Source organism: Anabrus simplex, chromosome 6 (genome assembly GCF_040414725.1).
Source record: "Anabrus simplex isolate iqAnaSimp1 chromosome 6, ASM4041472v1, whole genome shotgun sequence".
NCBI classification, from domain to species: domain Eukaryota; kingdom Metazoa; phylum Arthropoda; class Insecta; order Orthoptera; family Tettigoniidae; genus Anabrus; species Anabrus simplex.
In genome coordinates, this window is record NC_090270.1 from 236,779,235 (window position 1) to 236,794,748 (window position 15,514).

At 36.9% G+C, this 15,514-nt stretch overlaps 1 protein-coding gene across 1 annotated transcript in view; it reads left to right on the top strand.

Annotated features, from left to right (window-relative positions):
- LOC136876384 (RNA demethylase ALKBH5) overlaps positions 1-15,514 on the top strand; it is a 151,810-nt gene that overhangs the window by 73,469 nt on the left and 62,827 nt on the right. Inside the window, exons 5-6 of the mRNA XM_067150285.2 lie at positions 8,070-8,150; positions 8,246-8,326. Coding sequence (XP_067006386.1) covers positions 8,070-8,150; positions 8,246-8,326 — 162 coding nt within the window. The remainder of the gene's footprint in view (positions 1-8,069; positions 8,151-8,245; positions 8,327-15,514) is intronic.

Here is a 15,514-nt window from a genome sequence, read left to right on the forward strand (position 1 = left end):
TAGAATCTTCTCACTGTTTGTCATCCTCTGTTTCCTGGGTAAACATCTCCAAGCTTTTGTTCTGCTGCAACTTTCTTACATAACATTTTCCTTTTAGTGTATATCCTCCTTTCATCAGTGTTTTCTAATTTCTCCACAATCTTTCTTTTAATTCTCTTTCACTTGGTCATTCCACCATTGATGTCTTATTTGAATTTATATTCCCTGATGTTCTATTACAAAACCCTTTCGTGCTGCTCGTAAATGCACACATTCCTTCCTTTTAAACATACTTGGTATCAATTGTTTTAGTTCTCTTGCTAAATCTTTCTGTACCTGTTTATCTTTCAATTTTGACATTCCATTCATTTCTACTTTCCTTTCTTTCCTGCAAGTGTGTAATTGCTATACTGTACCTGTTCTGTGTTTACCACATAATGCTTCCTAACATATGGCAATAATATCCATTAGTTATTTACAATTTGCCTTTTCTGACAATATGTAGTCAGTTAGCATTTTTCTCCATTTTCTTATCGATACCTCATAATCTCTTTTCTACCTGAACCATGTTTTTCTCATTGTCAACTGGTTTCTCTAGGAAAATCACACAGCATATTCCCTGTTTGATTGTTACTGCTATAGCCAATTTCTAGAAAGATATCTTTTAATCTTCTTTTCTCTATCTATTTGTACATTCCTATCCCAGTGTTATTACAGTAACATTTATTTTGTATGTTTGTATGTTTCACATTTACATTTCATGGTTCCAGCAAAATACTTTTATTAATTTCTTTGGTAAATACAATTTATATATATATATAATCAAGAATCATATTTAAAAGTTGCTGGACATGCAACATATCAAATATCTTTAAATGTTGATTTTCATCTCAAAAATTTTCTATGCTCATTTATCCCAATACAGTGCACTCGTGATAATTCGCATGTGGATAATTCACTTTGCGGTTAATTCGCGGGTCTCGGAGAGTTATTTTAAAAAAGTATTAATTCTTACACCCACTAATCATCACGCCGAGTAAAATTATCTCTGCCTAGTTTAAAAGAATTTTAATGCGATGCATGGAGACAAAATCATTGATATTTGAGAAGACTGGACTTCGTTTCTCTATGATGTAGCAGAAGGCCTATATGCATATTGCTGCCAGAATGCTGCAAACTTGGAAACATTCGAGCATGTTGCTGCGCTTGGCACAGCACAGATTACCGTAATCTTGGAAGCAGAGACAATGAAAGAGGAATGCACTCAGAATTTACCCTCCCTTTCCCCACAGCCCAAGGTCGCTGAACTCTAAGCCAAGTGAAGTGTAGGTGTGCCGGCAGCTCCGAAAGTTTCCCACAGCCAAGTTAGTGTCTCTATAGACACACTTATCTCTTACATAGTAAATAGAGATGAATTTTCATTTTCAGATACTGTATTGTTTTCTTGAGAAATGTACGATCCAAAATTAGAAAAAATGAACAATCGTCTAAGAAACAAAAAGTGATGACCATTTTATCCTTTAGATACAAATGTTGGCATAATCCACATGGCATTTTGTAATTTCTCTCTAGTGTGCCTTGCAATACAATGTGAAGTGTTATAATTATTTTCTGCCTGTTCATAAAATACATTTCATTATTTTAACCTATGGTTTTGCTTTTACCAGGCTTAAAAGTGACTGCGGATAATTCGCGGTTTTCGATAATTTGCGGAAGTATTGCAAGCTTTTCACTTCATGGCCGTATCGATGAGTATAATCAAATTAATTTAAAAAGCCACCTAATCGATACTTTATTTTTTGCCCTAGGCAAAATTAAAAATATATTACACACAGAACATGTTTCGACCACTTAGTGGTCATCTTCAGCTGTATATAAATATCTTAGATGAAAACAGTTGTACAGTAATCACATTAAACCTTAAAACAAACTCTGTCCCATGGAATCCTAAAAACTATTGCTCTAGGTGCTTTTAATGGAAGGATGGGGGAAGGTTGGGGGCAAGGCAATATGTGTGAATGATACTTAAATTACAATTTGCGTCTACATTTGTGTTTAAAAAACTTATATACTAAAATACATATTTAAATTTTTTAAAAGCGTCTATAGTGAAACACTTTTGTAATAACACTAGGTGGCTTGAATAAAAAGTCAGTGTTTGTAACAATCTTCAGGCATTTGTGAGAAGTATACTTAATTAAAATTCGCATCTACAATGATGTTAAAAAAGCCTTGTTTACTAATAAACATATTTGAAAATATATCTTAAAGCGTCTATGGTGAGGCACTTTTTTTTTAAGAAACACTTGTACTTGAATAAGTCTATAATCAGTGTATACCAGTCTTCAGGTATTTGTTGTTTATAATTTGTGTTGAATATCTTCCTTAATTGTTGCTCTTTTGGTTATGGTAAAAGGCCGTGTTGACTATTTGACTTCCAAAAATTGTTCTTTAGATTGTGATAAAAGGATGTGTTGACCGTTTGACTTGCTAAAATCCTATGGTAGCTTCTTTGTTATATAAAATGGCGGTCTTCTGATTGGGGTAGCTTGCCTCACGATCTTATCTGGGAAAATGCGTGTAGACTACAAAGACGGATCTCCAAGGCAGCGCAGAATAAACATTTTCCCAGATAAGATCGTGAGGCAAGCTACCCCAATCAGAAGACCACCATTTTATATAACAAAGAAGCTACCATAGGATTTTAGCAAGTCAAACGGTCAACACATCCTTTTATCACAATCTAAAGAACAATTTTTGGAAATCAAACAGTCAACACGGCCTTTTACCATAACCAAAAGAGCAACAATTAGGGAAGATATTCAACACAAATTATAAACAACAAATACCTGAAGACTGGTATACACTGTATATAGACTTATTCAAGTACAAGTGTTTCTTAAAAAAAATGCCTCACCATAGACGCTTTAAGATATATTTTCAAATATGTTTATTAGTAAACAAGGCTTTTTTAACATCATTGTAGATGCGAATTTTAATTAAGTATACTTCTCACAAATGCCTGAAGATTGTTACAAACACTGACTTTTTATTCATGCCACCTAGTGTTGTTACAAAAGTGTTTCACTATAGACGCTTTTGAAAAATTTAAATAAGTATTTTAGTATATAAGTTTTTTAAACACAAATGTAGACGCAAATTGTAATTTAAGTATCATTCACACATATTGCCTTGCTCCCAACCTTCCCCCATCCCCCCTTCCCCCTCCCCCTTCCCCTCCCCCATCCTTCCATTAAAAGCACCTAGAGCAATAGTTTTTAGGATTCCATGGGACAGAGTTTGTTTTAAGGTTTAATGTGATTACTGTACAACTGTTTTCATCTAAGATATTTATATACAGCTGAAGATGACCACTAAGTGGTCAAAACATGTTCTGTGTGTAATGTATTTTTAATTTTGCCTAAGGCAAAAAATAAAGTATCGATTAGGTGGCTTTTTAAATTAATTTGAATTCGCGGAAGTGCGTGCATTAATTACCGCAAATTATCGGGAGTACACTGTAGAATTTCTTTCTTCAAAATTGCCTGTCAACAGCTAGCTAGAAGCTATTAAAGGCCGTGAAACATTTGTATGGTATTATTTGTTTTTTTGCTCTTTAAGCTTAGTAATTTACAGTTTCTGGTTATGGTAACATAAGAAGTGAACGTGAGGAAGAGTGTCTACTAAGGATATTAATTTTCTGTTGTGTAATACTGATATTCCAGAATCGTGCATGGAGTAATGAGTTATAAAGTAATGTGGAACTCCTTTTTTTGGTTTTCATGGACTTTAATGGTAACCTTAGATCATGGGGGCATTCTCCAATTGTTGTTCTTTTTGGACCATTGACCTCTTTCATCCTCTCCTTGTTCTGGTCCACTTTGATGCTTCACTTCATCATCATCATCGTCATTATCAATGTCACACTCCAGTCACCTGGGTATAGGCTATTATTATAATGGGCTTACCACACCCAAAGGCATTTTATACCAGACTGCCAGGTTTCAATGAGGTTGACCCTAACCTGGAGAGCAGAAGTTGCTTGCTGGATTCCAGTTGCATTTCCTCCACTCGGGGACCAGCATTCACCTAAAGGAGCTCCTCCTCTCGGATTGGTTGACCAATTTAGAGAGTCGATGTATTTACCTCCGCCCAGCACGTGGCATTGTTTTGCTGGCTGTACAGTGTATTCCATCCTGTAGCAAGTAAGCCTGACCAGACTAATTTGCAGATTCATTTAGTCTAAATAGAAGAAATAGAAAACCTAGTGAGTTGGCTACACAGTTTGGGTCGGTAGCTGTGAGCTTCCATTTGGGAGCTAGTGGGTTCAAACCCCACTATCAGCAACCCTGAAGATAGTTTTCCATGGTTTTCTATTTTCACACCAGAAAAATGTTGGGACTGTGTCTTTAACCCCACCATTGTTTCCTTCTCAGTCCTATCTCATCATTGCTGTAATTGGTCCAAAAACAGACCGATGTAAAGATAGTTTTGTCCAGGAGCTGACTTCTTTCCTACAGAATACTGTTGATCCCGATTGCGAGCTTACTGCATTAGCTTTACTGCACCTTGATTCAATCTCACTTACTATACTACCATCCTGGGAGAAAAAGCATCCTCCAGGCTGAGTGGCTCAGATGGTTGAGGTGCTAGCCTTCTGACCCCAACTTTGCAGGTTCGATCCTGGCTCAGTCCGGTGGTATTTGAAGGTGCTCAAATACGTCAGCCTCGTGTCGGGTAGATTTACTGGGATGCAAAAGAAACTCATGTGGGACTAAATTCCGGCACCTCGGTGTCTCCGAAAATTGTAGAAGTAGTTGGTGGGACGTAAAACAAATATTATTATTATTATTATTATTATTATTATTATTATTATTATTATTATTATTATTATTATTATTATTATTATTATAAAAAACATCCTAAATCCTTGAAATTATCTACCTGTTCCAGCTTTGTATTTCCAATCTGACATTCAATTCTCTTAGATTTCTTACCTACTGACCAGTTTAGTGTCAGAAAGGCTAATTTTTCATATGGTACTCATTGTACCTATTTTCAAGTCCCAAGATATTTGACTGCAGGCTTTCGGCACAGTCTGCCATTAAGACCCAGTCGTCAGCATAGGCCAGACTGCTTACTACATTTCCACCTAACTGAATGCCTCCCTGCCACTTAATTCTTTTCAGCAGATGATCCATGAAAATTATGAACAACAAAGGTGAAAGATTACAGCCTTGTCTAACCCCTGTAATTACCTTGAACTGAGGAATCATTCTGCTGTAAATTGTCAACATAAATGCCTTTGATTGATTTTAATAATATACTCTTAATCCCATAGTTACCCAGTACGGCGAACGTCTTTTCTCTCGGTACTCTGTCATATGCCTTCTCTAAATCTACAAAATATAAACATAACTGTCTATTCCTCTCGTAGCATTTTTCAATTACCTGTTGCATATTGAAAATTAATCCTGACAGCCCCTCTGTGGTCTGAAACCACACTGATTTTCATCCAACTTCTTCTCAAGCACTGAATGCACCCTCCCTTCCAAGATGCCAGTGAACACTTTGCCTGGTGTACAGGTTAATGAGATACCTCCATAGTTGTTGCAATCCTTCCTATTCCCTTGCTTATAGATAGGTGCAGTTACTACTTTTGTCCAATCTGAAGGTACCTTAACTAACACTCCATGCTAATCTTATTACTCTGTGAAGCCATTTTATCCCTGCCTTCCCTCTACACTTCCCATTTCAGGTCTAATTTCATCTATTGCTGCTGCTTTATGAGAAGGGAGTTTATTTACCATCCTTTCCTCTTCATCAAATGTGACTTCATAAACATCATTGTCCTCCTCCCCATGAGCTCGGTTGTTTGCTATATCACAAGGAAGATTCCATTTTAGAGAATATTTTCAAAATATCCTTTCACCTCTCCAGTGATTCCTTTGGGTCTATTATGAGTTCACCTGATTTACGCAAAACACCATTTCCTTTTACCCTCCCTTCCTAAAATTCTTTATTACTGTCCAGAAGGGTTTCCCTTCTCTTGATCTAGCCTTTCCAAGTTATTACCAAAATCTTTCCACGACTTCTTGGATTCAACAACTATTTGTTTCACCCCGTTTCTTTCCTCTACTTACAATTCCCTGTCTGCATTACTCCTTTTTTGGAACCATTTCTGATACACCATCTTTTTTACGTTTGCAAGCTGCTCTCACTTTATCATTCCATCAAGATGTTTGCCTTTTCCCATCCTTACACACAGTTTTTCCTAGACATTGCCTTGCTGTTTCTACTACAGCAGCCCTGTATGCCACCCATTCTCTTTCTATATGCTGAAGCTGCTTACTGTCCACTGTTTGGAACTTTTCACTGATCATGTCCATGTACTTCTGTCTTATTTGCTCATTCTGGATATCACATACATACTGCATATCAGATAGTGGTCTGTATCATCAAAATATCCCTGGAATACCCTCACATTCTTGACAGATTTCTTGAATTCAAAGTCGGTTATGATATAGTCTATTATGGATCTGGTGACCCTACCCTCCCATCTGTAGCGGTGGATAGCCTTATGCTTGAAGAATGTGTTTGTAACTCCTAATCCCATACCAGCACAGAAGTCCAGCAAACACCTCTCATTCCTATTAGCTTTCATATCTTCCCCAATCATCTTTTCGTATCCTTGAGTTTGATTTTCAACTCTTGCATTGAAATTGCTCATTAGCACTATTCTATCCTTGCTGTTGACCCTGACTACGATGTCATTCAGTGCTTCATAAAACTTGTCAACTTCATCCTCATCTGCATCCTCACAGGGAGAATTCACTGAAACAATTCTCGTTCTAATTCCTCCAACTGCCAAATCTACCCACATCATCTGCTCATTTACGTGCCTAATAGAAACTATCTTGTGTGCAGTAGTGTTCCTGATGAACAGTCCTACCCCCACACTCTCTGCCCTTCCCTTTTTAACACCCGTCAAGTACACTTTATAATCTCCTATATCTTCCTTGTTATCTCCCCTTACCTGAATATCAGTAACTCCTAACACATCCAGACACATCCTCTTTGCTGACTCAGCCAGTTCTACTTTCTTTCTTCCATAAGCTCTATTAATATTGATAGCTCCCCATCAAATACCATTTTGTTTGCCAAGTTGTTTCCAAGGAGTCCGTTGTCAGTCAAATGGGAGTGGGACTATAATAATAATAATAATAATAATAATAATAATAATAATAATAATAATAATAATAATAATAATCTTCTTATGGCTTCAGCTACCATATAAAGGGCATTCTAATTTTTTGGCATCTGGCTGCCTGCTCGTCTGTTTCGACATTCTATTTTACTGTGGGCTACTAGATGGTAGAGTAAACTGAAACTCTCTTGGACATATATGGTCGAGTATTTAAAGAATTTTGTTAGGTGAACACTAAATATTTCACCAGAGATCTTTAGAGATCTCTTACATCCCAACATCATAGAACATGGAGTGTCAAATGGACTTATTCCTACTCTTCAAAACTCTGACTGCCTCTGCCGGTTTAACCTGCTGTCTGGGGATCCAGGGGCAGACACACTGCGACAGATCCATAGAGGGAGCTATTGACAAATTGACCTTGACTGAAAGAAACAAGAGTAGGATTTGAGTAGTAGAAATGAAGTTCCTAAGAAGCATGTAAGGAAAGACTGGATGAGGCAATACAAGACAAGGATATACAGAAAAGAGTAGATGTATGCAAATTGCAATTTCCTCTACTTAAGAAGTGGTAATTTCTCTATGACTCAAATAATTCTGATCTGCCTGAAATGCTTAATTTCATAGTTATTGTTGATAAGAGTATTGCCAAACTTGTCGTTTACTTTCACTTTCCTCCATAAAATGACATCGCCATTTCTCTTTATGAGGAATTGTAGGATGATCCTTAATTTCTTAATTAATGAGGGTTTCTAACTTGGAGAGTGAGTAAAGTGTGTGTATTTTTTCCCCGTTTGTTATGGTTTTATCTGTAAAATAAGTTTGCCCCCACAGTTTGATGTAGCCTGATGTGTTTCATTGCTTTTTCCCCTTGTTTTTATAGTGGTTTTGCTGCTGATGAAATAACTCACTGTGTCCGGCCGGAAGATACTGTAGCACGCCGGGCTGTTATAGTACTGCGCAGGTAGGTTATGAATGATATCACTAAATTTGTTATTAAGTACTGAGATGGAAACCCATTTGCTAGCAACAACTGTTGTATATTGTTACATGTTTCAGGGTTTTTCCAGATGCCCCTCGACTCTCAGCACATGAGCTTTCTCCCACACCTAGGTATCACAGTATTAATGGTCTCTCTAGGTAAGTTGTTGTTATGTTAATTGGCTGATTCCCCATCCGCCTTCCTTTGCTATATTTCAAAGCAATTCAGAACTTTAATTTGTTTCATGTAGCATTCTTTTTTCTGCTTAGAGGTCTTTACTTTTAATTGTTAATACTTGTAGCAAAACGATTTGATACAGTTCAGAACCTTTCATATTCTGTGTGACGAATCTTGTACATTTTCCATCATAATGCACCTGGTTTGAAAATCATACTAGCTGAGAATCGTGTAGGTAAGGATGTTGTGGTTGGTAGTATAGAGTAATAAATACTGTACTTACTCGCGTATTGGACCTCCCCTTTTTTAATCACATTTACAGCCAAAAAAATGTAACGCGGAGTTCAATATGCGATAACCTCAAATATTGTGCAGTGAACACATGACTTCTAGGCTATAAAGAACTATAAATTATTGTATATGTGTATGTAAACATTCGATACTATTTTTTAACAAACATATGAATCTGTTCTGAGTTTTACTGACTGTTTTTGTTATAAAGCAGTTTTTTAAATTTGAAAAGAATAAATGGTGAACACATGACTTTTAGCTCTACATATAAAGTAAATATAGTTTGTTTTACTTATGGTACTCTTATATCACGTCATTAGTTTCATCTCATTAACTCCTCTCATGAGGTTGGCATTAGGAAGGGCATCAGTCGTAAAAAGTTGCTACGAAGATTCGTCCCACTTCATACTCGACACCCTAGAGAAAAGGGATAAGAGTATCGTATTATACAATATTAATACAAAAGAACGTAATGGCAGTCAGTTGTGTCTGTCAGTTAAGTAGTAGGCCTACCACACAGTAAACCTGACCACCGCTTTAATTTGAATTATAGTCATCTTATGCCTCCAGCTTCCCTGCTACCAGTGTGTCGTCATTCCAAATGATGTCATCTTCACGGCAATCGAGAGTATTAAAGATCCCGTCTTTTTGAAACTTAAAAAATAGTTCCGTTCCAAACAGTGAGAATGTATTCACAAATTGTTTCTGGAGATGGTCCCTGTTATTTCCAGTTGGTGTATATCAGAAGCTACCCCTTTTGAATAAAGCTGTGCTGTAAAAAACATACCAACCCATCAGCTGATAACTAGCGTATGTTATTGATTGTGCTTCCGAATGTAATACATAGTGATTGGAAGCATTCTTTGGATAACTGTGGCTATTGAAAGCCAGACGTTTACTTTTAAGTATATTTCATGCTTGTTATCTACATTTACCACTTCAGGAATTACCTAAACAGCTTCAGTTGAGGTAAGAGAGACCGCACTGTTTAGGTAAGGTATGGTACTAAGTACCCGGATAGTGTTGAAGTTCCATGACGGAAAGAATAAAAATAAACAACAGGAAAGCTGTCACATATATGGATATCTACAGGTGTGGCAGTAATGCGTATTATTATTATCAAAATATTTAATTTTGCACGTTCGTTGTCTCCATATTGCTTTTATTAATGCATAGTATGTTCTGTTTGGCATCTCCGAAAACCATAAAAATAGTTAGTGGGGACGTAAAATCAATATTATTATTATTACTATTATTATTATTATTATTATTATTATTATTATTTAGGTACGTTGGTGAATAAAACAGTCGTTATGATTGGATTGTTTTGATCGCGTTTCAAACCTACTTCCCTTAAAAAATTACCTAGACTATACTGGACCGAGATACGAGATATTAAACGATAATTTCGTTAATGATCTCGCCTGCCATATTAATAGCAACAATCGTGAATTAACTAAAGTAAACTTGTTTCCTCATTCCGAGGTGGTGTAGCCCCCAAAGGAGGGGAGTTGCATGTACCATTTTTAACTGCATACCAACCTTCCTACCATTCTTAAATCTCTGGCAGTATGGTACTGGGAATTGAACTCAAGCCCCCGAGAATGGCAGCTGATTATCGTAACCATTACGCTGGCAAGCATTCTTAACTACAAAAATCAGACATATAACATGACTGATGCGTGCTTTAATTGCGCAGATAGGACACGAAACTATTCATCTATTTGTATGGCGTCATCAGAGCTCCAGTAGGCCTACACTACGGAGGCGACATTTCTTAACAACAAAACACATGTATTGCATGACTTCGATGCGTTTTTTCATTGCGCGGGCTGTACGGACAAAAGTATTCACAAATTTGTTTGATGTCATCGAAGCGGAATCGTTGTTCTTCTGTGGTGAATTACTTTGGGGTTTCTTATATACAAGATTTATTTTTTCATTTTCCTTGCCTCAAAAAGACAGGAGGGGTGGGGTTCTGATACACAAGGGTGTCTAATACACAAGTAAATACGGTAAGTTACAAGATTGTGAGCAGCTGCAAAATGACCTCGATAATGTTGTGAGATGGACAGCAGGCAATGGTATGATGATAAACGGGGTTAAAAACCAGGTTGAGAGTTTCACTAATAGGAAAAGTCCTCGATTTTAATTACTGCGTTGATGGGGTGAAAGGTTGTTGTGTGGGTTATTTTAAGTACCTAGGTGTTAATATAAGGAAAGATCTTCATTGGGGTAATCACATAAATGGGATTGTAAATAAAGGGTACAGATCTCTGCACATGGTTATGAGGGTTTTTAGGGGTTGTAGTAAGGATGTAACGGAGAGGGCATATAAGTCTCTGGTAAGACCCCAACTACAGTATGGTTCCAGTGTATGGGACCCTCACCAGGATTACCTGATTCAAGAATTGGAAAAAATCCAAAGAAAAGCAGCTCAATTTGTTCTGGGTGATTTCCAACAAAAGAGTAGTGTTACAAAAAATGTTGCAAAGTTTGAGCTAGGAAGACTTGGGAGAAAGGAGACGAGCTGCTCGACTAAGTGGCATGTAAGTAAGTAAGTAAGTAAGTAAGTAAGTAAACACTTTCAAGATTAAAATTATTGTGTCCACATCCTTAAAAGTAGGAAAGATCACAATATGAAGATAAAGTTGGAATTCAAGAGGTCAAATTGGGGCAAATATTTGTTTTTAGGAATGGGAGTTAGGGATTGGAATAACTTACCAAAGGAGATGCTCAATAAATTTCCAATTTCTTTGCAATCATTTAAGAAACAGCTAGGAAAACAACTAATAGGGAATCTGCCACCTGGGCGACTGCCCTAAATGCAGATCAGTATTGATTGATTGATTGATTGATTGATTGATTGATTGATTGACTGGAGAAAAATATCAGACTGATTCATAACTGCCAGTAGCATGTCAGTACACAGCACTGTGGACAACGTTTCTTATTCCCTCCTCACACTCTTCTTCTTCTTCTTCATCTTTCTCTTATGTTTCTGCTTATGCAGGTCATTCATAGAGCCTGTTCCAATCTCTTTTTCCTCACATTCTATCGTTCATCACTGTCTGCCACTGTAGTCCTCTCTGATTTACGTTCATCCTGCACCTGATCCCTCCATCTTGTTCGTAGTCTTCCAGTTGTTCATCTTCCAGATTCTGTCCATTCCTGAGCTCTTCTTGGTAATCTTTCTTGTCCCATTCTTTTGACGTTGCCGAACCATTTCAGCCTATTTCTCTCCAAAGTTTCTTTTAGAGAGTTGCTCTGTAGCGTGTTTCGTATGGTTTCATTTCTTATCTTGCCCCTTCTTGTTTTACCCAAGATCCCTCGGGGACATTAAAATATAATGTACTTGCTTTCTTGTTTCTCTCTCTCTATATATATGCCATACGATAAATAAATAAATTAGAAACGGTCGTTCACAAGCAGATAACAAATTACCTTAACAAACACAATTTTCTCGACAAATACCAGTCGGGATTTAGACCTAACCACAGCACAACCATAGCACTACTAAAAAATGACATTCAAGCAGGCATGGACAACGGACAAATGACTATCCTTGTACTTTTAGACCTAAGTAAAGCATTTTACTGTGTGGGCAGGGAAATATTATTAGCTAAGCTACAAGCACAAAAATTTTCTTCAAGTGCACTGACGTGGCTGCACTCTTATTTAATTGGGCAGCAGCAGTGCATGTCAGCAGGTACAATAGTATCACACTGGCAAGAAACTGAAGTTGGCATTGTTCAGGGCAGTGTTCTAGCGCCACTGCTATTTTCACTACTTAAATGACCTACCAGAACATATAAAAACATGTAAATACCATTTCTACGCAGATGTCATTCAACTTTATATGCATACAAACCCGAAAAACATCCGACTAGACATTAACAAACTAAACGATGACCTGGAAAATATAAAAGACTGGACTATAAATAATTCTCTTAAAGTCAATCCATTCAAATTGCAAGCAATCATAATAGGATCCAAAAATAATCATACCAAACTGAAATGTGTTAAAATTCCCCCAATCCTATTCCACACAACACCAATACAAATAAACGAAACTGTAAAAAATCTTGGCCTCATTTATGATAAATACAGTACTTAAATGGGACAGAACACACGACAAAAATATGCCAACGAGTATTCTTTCCTTTGCACTCTCTTAAACGTTTACGGGATCTCCTTCCACTAAATACGAGAAAGTTACTTGGTCAAAGCTTGATTCTACCCATCTTCAATTATGGTGATGTAATATATAACAACCTAAACACCACACTTAACGTTGAACTTCAGCGGGCTTATAATACATGCATCCGTTTCATATTAAATATGCCCAGGTATTGTCATATATCACCTTGTCTTGAACAGCTGTCTTGGTTATATTTGGCAGAGAGAAGAAACCTTCACTCTGTTTCGCTTGTTCACAACATTCTCCGTACAGACACACCAAGTTATCTGAGAATGGATCTTAAATACTTGTCATCTCCAAACAGTATACCTACAAGGTCAGAAACCTCTTCCCTGCTGACCTTCCCAATTTACCGCACGACCGGTTACAGCAACTCATTCATACCTGCAACCATACGCTCTTGGAATTCCCTTCCAGCTGTAATTAGAGACATACATAGTAGAAATGTATTTAAAAAAATATGTTATAAATGGTACATAGACTTAAGAAATTAGTATTTAATGTTTTTTAATAGTGACTCTAATAAATTTACCTTTTGTTTATAACTATTATTTAAGTTTAATTTTGTAATTAATTATATGTAATTAGACATCTTAATACTCTGTAGTTTGTACAACGTAGCAGATATAAGATGGTTTGGCATAACAGCAGGCTTCATAGCCTGAGCCACGCCATGTATTACCCAGCCAGCGAATTGTTGCCAGTGGCGGAAATCGGAACTAATGCGCTCCGCCCAGCCACACGCCTGCGATAGAAGTGCAGTTGTTGCCAGCAAAACTTCATCGCATGTCGTGTGAGTGAATGATTCGTGCTGGGTTGTGCGTTGTAGATTAGTGAACCCGTGTACGTAAGTAAGTACGTACGTAAGTGAAAACAGTTAATAGACTATATTGTTCGTTGAGCAGTGGAGTAGATGTACTTTAACATAATAATAGTACATAATAATAATAATAATAATAATAATAATAATAATAATAATAATAATAATAATAATAATAATAATAATGGAAACGTCGAAACAGGAAAAGGGGGAAATGGACTCATTCCGCGGAGAAGAAAACTATGTACAATGTCGAGCAGTTTTGTAAGCAAGAGAAAAAAAGTAATTATACTCTTCAGAAAGCAATTTTAAGGGCGGCACATATGGTTGGTAGGTCCGGAAAAACTGTAAGAAATATTTTGAAAGACATTGAAAAGGCAGAGTAAACTGGCGAAAACGTTACACCACGAAAAAAAAAAAACCCACGGTCTGAAAGAAAAATGATTTCTATTGATGACTGATAAATGTCGTATTCGTAGAAAATTTCTAGAGTATTATGAACAAAAGAAATAAATTCCTACACTGTGGAAACTGCTTGTATTTGCGAAACATGAAACACAGTTTAAGGGAGGAAAGGAAACATTCCAGAAAACTGTAAAGGAAATGGGGTTTTATTTCCGGAAGTGTAAAAATATGTTGGCAACATGAAGATGTTGTAGGGGTTATGACGAATCACAGTCCAGGACAACGAGCTATTGTCGTCCATGCGGGAGGGAGCAGATTTAATTTATGACTCAAAATCCAAATCACAAGATTACCATAATGAAATGAATAGCTGCAATAATTATCAGAAATGGGTAGAAGATAAACTTATTCCAAATATTCCACCCGAGAACATAGTTGTTATCGATAATACGCCCTATCATACTGCGCAAGTCAATAAAGCCCCCACTAATGCATCTCGTAAGGCTGAAATGGTAGACTGGCTTACTCAGCATAACATATATTGTGATCCCACTTGGAGACGAGATGAACTTTTGAAACTTATAACACGTAAGAAGCCAAAACCGGCATATAGAGTGGATACAATGTTAGAACAAAAGGGTTTTACTGTCTTAAGGCTCCCTCCATACCATTGTGACCTTAATCCAATTGAACTTATTTGGAATTTGTTAAAACAAAAGATTGCTGCTAAAAATGTCTCTGCTATTAGCTTAAAAACCCTAAAGGAACTGACGAACACTTCTTTACATGAAATCACTCAACAGGACTGGGCAGAAGCTTGCGAAAAAGTACGAACAGTTGAGGAAAGTTATTGGTACAGGGATGGGTTAATGGAGGAAACCATAGAAAATTTCATCATGAATGTTGGCCTTGACAGTGACGATAGTGATGATGAAAATACAAATGAAAATGAGTGTCGTGACAACACTGAACAAAGTGATATGGATACTGATACTGAAAGTGAACCTGGTATGGACAATAGTGAGAATAGTGAGACCGACACAGCTGATGAAGAACCTGGTATCTATCCTTTGTGTGCAGGACCATCATCGTCTAGTACAATGTAACTTCAAGCAGGTTAGTGGTACTGTTCTCATTGTATGCCTGTACATGCGTTCCCCCTCTTGCCTCTCTCCCGTCTGCGGCAGCCATACCGTGGCGAGCTCACGTAATGTAAACACAACAGCAGCGCTCCATGTCTAGCAGTAACAATTTCCAGGTGGAGTAGTAAAACAAGTCAATAAATAAAATAAAATAAAAATAAATACTCAGATCTTTTTTTGTCAAACTCCAACATTCTGCTCCATAGGTCACTATTGGTAAATACAATTTATATATCGTGATTTTTGCTTTATATATAGATTTATTAAACACACTGTGTATTTTTAACAAAGAATGGTTAAGGCCTATAAG